At 33.8% G+C, this 6,506-nt stretch overlaps 1 protein-coding gene across 2 annotated transcripts; it reads left to right on the plus strand.

The window, feature by feature from the left end:
- Positions 1 to 4,177: 4,177 nt before the first annotated feature.
- RpL35A (ribosomal protein L35A) lies at positions 4,178 to 5,974 on the plus strand. 2 transcript variants are annotated; one of them, XM_073963529.1, is made up of 4 exons: positions 4,178 to 4,213; positions 4,603 to 4,823; positions 4,899 to 5,126; positions 5,847 to 5,974. In XM_073963529.1, the coding sequence occupies exons 2-4, from the start codon at positions 4,611 to 4,613 to the stop codon at positions 5,868 to 5,870; spliced, it is 465 nt and encodes a 154-aa protein (XP_073819630.1). In that variant the 5' UTR covers positions 4,178 to 4,213; positions 4,603 to 4,610; the 3' UTR covers positions 5,871 to 5,974. The 2 variants fall into 2 exon arrangements, with proteins under 2 accessions (XP_073819630.1, XP_073819631.1); XM_073963530.1 differs by lacking the exon at positions 4,178 to 4,213 and adding an exon at positions 4,239 to 4,505.
- The last annotated feature ends 532 nt before the right edge of the window (positions 5,975 to 6,506 follow it).

Below are 6,506 nucleotides of genomic sequence, written 5' to 3' on the forward strand. Positions count from 1 at the left end.
ATAAAGCTTTGGCTAACCTTTCTTATTAAACCATGGTACCAATGTCATTAAATCAGCCCGCCAGTCGTTTTTTAATTGGTCACCGTAAGATTTTTAGATTTTCGGACCGTTATGTCACGAAGCATGGATTCACCGAGAAGAAAAATGTGTCGTTGTAATCAGGACAACAAAGGCAACTTTTTCAAACCGATCCTGGAACGGCCCTTAAACTGCACTTAAGTGAATATTTTGAACTTTTGTGAGGGAGGTATCGAAAGAAACTTGATTTAAGTTTGGGAAACATATTGTGATGTGCATAGGTTGGATCAATGTCAGCCACACCTCTCAATAGTTATTGTGCCCACAAGACATTTTAGATGGTATCCGTAGAATTTTTAAGCTTTTGGACAGCTATGTCAGAAGGCAAAGCCTTGCGAAAACCGTCACTAAACTGAACTTCATCGAAAATTTCAAAAAATGTTGGAAACATTACGATGAGCGATGTTTGGATCATTGGAAATCATAGACTTGTCGAACAAAAAAAAAACGAAAATGTCGGAAAACTTCTGAGGTATGAAAATTGTTCCACATAGGCCTTCTTGGAACTTATTAACGTTTCGGCCAAATCGCATACTCAATCGTTCCCATTAGTCATTTTAGTTGGGAGCTGTAGTGCGATTCTCTAACTCATTTTTTAAGTTACCAACAAAAACCGGTAATTTTAAATCTAAAAATTATGAATGAAAAGTTTAAATAAAAGCTGACAGCAATGTTGCTGTCGGTAGAACTTTACGACTACTTTTTATTGGTCTCTAACTTACCGAATAAAATCGTTATTTAACGAAATTATAAGCATTTAAATTCTACCGATTTTTGTCGGTAACTAAAAAAATGAGTTAGAGAATCGCACTACTGGTCGGTTTTTTACCTTTAGAACATTTGCTTTGACCGTGTTTAGACATTCAAACTGGAAAGAAAAATTTTCTTCTCAATTTCTTTTAAAATTTCCTCGTTGTTTAGACACGGAAATCATGTTTGTGTCAATTTTATATTTTTTCTTATTCTTCTTCACACTCATTTTCTCATTGCGCCGTTCAAAAACAAAGCCAGGCAAGGCAAAATTGTAATGAACAGTAAAAATGGACGTGAGTGATAAACAATTAATTATTAAAGGAACCCTTGAACTGCATTTAAATTTTGATATTTCCACTTATTTCGAATTGTTTTTGCTTAAAAAAATAGTTTTTCCTCCAAAAGGTTTTTTTCAATTGTCTTCACCGTTGTTTCTTTCTCGACAGAGAAAATAAAATGAAAGAAAATGCAAAAACAAATCTGCAGCCAACTTCAGGTTGTATAGTCGAAGGTCACACTAGAGTGTTTCATTGAAACAATTTCATGAAAACAAGGGTTCCTAGGTCGAGTTTCACAGTAGAGTGATATCATAAAGTTGCAGTAGTGGGGGACTCAATCTATAAATACCTAAAAGTTTCAATGAAACCCCTCTAGTGTGACCCTCGAAATACGAAGAAAAACGAAACAAAACAGAATTTGCCAGTACAGAGGTGTGTGTACCCCCTCTTATTCCTCTCTTCTCCCTCGCCCATAGACTCAATTTTCTTTCCCATCAACTTTCCCTGTATAAACACGGACTTAGGAAGTATGAACTTTCCCCGAAATTTCAAAACGATTATTAAACAGTAGTGCGATTCTTTAAGACATTTTTGAGTTAACGACAAAAAATGGCAATATTAAAATGCTCATAATTTCGGTAATTACCAATATTTTGCGATAAGTTAGCGACCAAAAAATAGTACTCACAAAGTTCTACGAATAGCAAAAGTGCTGTCAACATTTATTTGAACATTTCATTCATAATTTTGCGTTTAAAAAATAGTTAGAAAATAATACTACAGACATTAGGGCCTAATTACGACATTCGATTCGATCAAGTATTTGCTCGTGAATGAAAAAAATCGAACTATGAAAACCTATACCTATATCAACCAAAGATGTAAATATACTAATGCTTGGTTTACATTTACGAAATCCACTCGATTTCAACTGTCAATTCCATTGATTAAACGTCAAACGAAATCCAATGGATTTCAGATGAGTTTTCATTTGACGTATACGCAAAGGAATTGAGAGTTGAAATCGAGTACATTTTTTACATTTTGTACATTTTTCTATTACAACTTCATTCCGATATTATTACCCAAATACAAATTTTGTTCAAAAAAATTCAAAAAATATTTAATTTTTTTGAAGAATACATAGGTTTTTATAGTTCGATTTTTTCATTCACGCGCAAATACTCGATCGAATGGAATGTAGTAATTAGGCCCCTTATATTTATATATACATTTTATATTGAAACGTAGTAAAAAAGTCGCATTATTCTAATCATGGCCGACTTCCTTATTGTCAGTTGCTTTGTATTCGTGCATGAAACTATGGGTTCTTAAATCAATTTCCCCACTACTGCAATTTCATAAAATTTCTCTAGTATGGAACTCGATTTAAGAAACCCTAGTTTCATGCACGAATACAAAGCAACTGACAATACGGAAGTCGGCAAATTTTGAAGCAGTGTTGCCAGCATTTTTCGGTCTCTCATCCCCAATTTCAAAATAATTTTTCCCCAAAAATCCCCAAATTTTATCGAATTTCCCCAAAATAAATCCCCTCATACGCATTATGAAAAACCAACGAGAATATATTTATTTGAAATAATATTTGTACAGCGGAATTCAATTCACAGACAAGTATATTTTTCGCATTACTCGTAAAAGGCAACACACATAAAAGAAGATGCAAATAAAAAACCTCTTTACTAAAAAGTAGTACAAAGTTGTACAAATGAAATTCATTTCATATGCTAACATTGTTAAACATTTTAGTTCTACTACTCCATGGCCACAATATTGCTTCTGGTAGCACAGATAAGTTTCCATTAGTTTTAGAGATATAGATTTAATCTGAGCAAAATCAGTCGTTTTAGCCCGTTCTAGATGAGGCTATAAAATCCAAACCCAATCTAAAAACAAATAACCCAACTGCGATATTTACTTTCAAAAAATGCCTACTAGAAGTTGTTGGCATCAGCAGTATTAACATTTCTTTAGGGGATTCATAACTGACATATTATACGCAAACAATGCTGGTTGACACCGAAAGCGAGTTTATAACCACCTCTGCAAGTTGTTCAGAAGGCTTTGACCATGTTGCATTTTTGATAAGAATATACCCTGCTCCAAAATGTGTTTAAATTATTGGTTCTATCTTCCCAAAATATATCATTTTATTAATGGGAGTTTCTTTCACTGTGATTTATTAAGGTTCATTGAGTTTTTCGTATTTACAAAGTGTTCCAAAAATCCTCTTATGGAACTGAAATTTGTTTGCTCCAGAGAATTACAACATATATTACGTGAAAACTTTTTGTATGTTTTATAAAAATGCACATTTCTGGTTAACGTTTAAGCGTCTGAGCCAGAAAATGCTTCATATATTCAAAGCAGGTGTCTTTTTTAATTAATGCTCTGGAAGGTATTTTACTTCATTTTCGAAATCATACTCTAAATCAGTTGATTCTAATGATAACGATGAATCATTATTAATAGTTTCCATTATTATTGCATCAAGGTCATTATTATTATTGCATCAAGAAGACCAAATAAAGTTTCATTTGTTTATTACCTATTTGTCCATTGATAATTTTTTGCACTAAAATCACCTTCATTCATAAAATGCGTAATGTAACAGATATTTCAAAGCAGAAAAAATCCCCATAAAATCCCCAATTTTTTAGCTTATTTCCCCATCAAATCCCCAGATCCCCAATTCAAATTTTTCGTCCCCATTTCGTAAAAAAAATCCCCATTTTGGGGACAAATCCCCAATACTGGCAACACTGTTTTGAAGCAACAAATTGAATAAGGAACAATAAATTAATTTTTCAATGTATCTCTTAGGTCTAAACAGCTCAACTCGAAAGAGAATTAATTAAATAACAATAAATTTGTTTTTTTTTTCTTATTCACTTCTTCAACGAACCAATCACTGTGAACCCACCTTATAACACAAACACGACATGCTACTTCAACTGCTCAAATACAACCCAACACAAATGTTTTGATTGAATTTCGACACCAGATGTCGTTGCTGAAATGTCAAATCTATGAAATGACAGCTCTATCATGCCTTCTCTCTTTCGCCATTTGTCAAGTTTCCGGTACGTACGCGATTTTTGTGTTTTTCTCTAAATAAATTAAAAAAATATGTAAAAAATGCCTTAAACCAAAGAAAATTTATGAATCACATGGACGAATACCACTACAACAATGATAATTAATGAATATTATGTGTTCTTATGTGAATTTATGCAAGATGTTTCAAGATAAAAATTTCGAATTTCTTCCTTTGACAACAACTGAAGATGTGTTGAGGAAGTTGTGTTAAGAAGATTGTGGTGACAGTGTTTGTGTGTGTAAAAGTTCTTAAGACAATTTGTGGTGGGGTTTAAGGCAATGTTTACAAAATATGGAATACTTAGTTATGATCATTATGTGGCCGCTTGAACTTTGTTTTGATTATGTGCTTCCTTCCTTCTCTTCCTTAAAGGTTAAACTATGGCTGATACACAAGCTGCCGCTGCTGCCCCCGCCAAGGCTACCAAGGCCCCTAAGGCTGCCAAAGCCCCCAAGGCTGCCAAGCCCGAAAAGGCTGCCGCTGTTAAGAAGGCACCCAAATACAAGCGTCATGGCCGTCTCTTTGCCAAGGCTGTCTTCACTGGCTACAAACGTGGTTTGAGAAATCAACACGAAAACCAAGCTATCTTGAAGGTATGTGGAAATTGTTATCATTTATATTCTTGGAATTAGAATAGTTTTTAATGTGTTGTTTGTCTTGTTTTTTAGATTGAAGGTGCCCGCAGAAAGGAACATGGTCAATTCTACATTGGCAAGCGTTGTGTTTATGTTTACAAAGCTGAGACCAAGAAGTGCGTTCCTCAACATCCTGAACGTAAGACCCGTGTACGTGCCGTTTGGGGCAAAGTAACCCGCTTGCACGGTAATGGTGGTTGCGTTCGTGCTCGTTTCAACAGAAACTTGCCTGGTCATGCTATGGGTCACCGCATTCGCATTGTAAGTATTACACAGGAAAAGAAGGATATAGTTGAGGGCTATAAGAAACCAAAAATATCTTGAGATTGGATCGGATTACATAGGTTATATCACTGAATGTATAGATAGGTAGAGAACAGAAGTGGCATTGTTTACAGATAGTAGCGGTGATAATCAAAAGCAAAACAGTTCTGAAAAATTTGTATAGCAGCTTTAAGAAGATATGCAGATTATAAAGAGAGATGAGTTATAGCAAAGCCTCTTCATAGGTTAACAACAGCTGATCTTAAATTTAACTACGATGAGTAGACTAAATGTAAACAATACCTGTTTTGAAAGACAAAAACAATCGTTAAGATATAACGGCCTTACTGTAGACCCCCTGTAATTCCAAAACCATTAATGGACATCTGATTATACAAAAATAAAACATGTAGCAAGAAATAACCCTAAATGGTGAAGAAAACTGATGAAGAATTCCCCCCAAGCCGTAGCGAGTAAGATAGGAATTGAATTCCAATTGTGTTTTGAATTTAGAAATTATTTTCTTACCACATCTCTGAGGGATCCAAACATGATAAGCAATTATGTTACAACGTTCAAAGGATATTATATTCGATTTTCAACAGGACCCTAACCTAAAAAATAGAAAGACTTTCTTTAGAGATCAACAAATATAAACTATGAACCTTGTTTTAAATTTTTTACTAATTTGTATCTCTTTTTTTCTTCTCCTTTCAGATGTTGTACCCCTCAAGGATTTAAGTTGTTTACACACACACACTTAGTTTGACGCTTAAGTTTTAAATCCACACAAGACCTAAATATTTTATATTAAAAAGAATAAAACAACAAACTTAAAACCTGAACCACCAACCAATGTGTATAGTGTTATTTTTAAAAAATAGAAAACATTGTTATATTAAAGTTGTGATGTACAAGAAATTAAATAACAAATATTTTGATTTCACAAAGAAGACCAGAAGGGTATTTTGAACGAAGGAAACAGGAATTGCAATGGGTCACGATGTGGCCAAAAACACAACTACATCATTATGTGGAAACAATTTTAGTAATTAGATTTTTGAATATTCGTATCTCGGGGAATGCGGACTTCAACGAAACAAGTTAAGAAACACGACTTTTAAAAGGAACAAAACGACCATTAAAGGTAGATTAAAAAATAAAAAATCCTCTGGAATACTTCACATTACAACTGTTCTCCACCTTTAGTATTGCATTTTGGTTATTATCTGTAAAAATGTCAAAGCAATCCGATCAATAAAAGTAGACCAATATGGTCCATTTTCGAAGTTGATTACCTCTAAATGATGGGGTCTTTCATCTATAAAGTAACTCGAAGAAGAAGACTTCTTGGAGCGGTCACCTATCTATCAGAAG

This window comes from Musca autumnalis, unplaced genomic scaffold, assembly GCF_047663935.1.
Source record: "Musca autumnalis isolate F117 unplaced genomic scaffold, ASM4766393v1 scaffold_1, whole genome shotgun sequence".
Lineage (NCBI taxonomy): Eukaryota > Metazoa > Arthropoda > Insecta > Diptera > Muscidae > Musca > Musca autumnalis.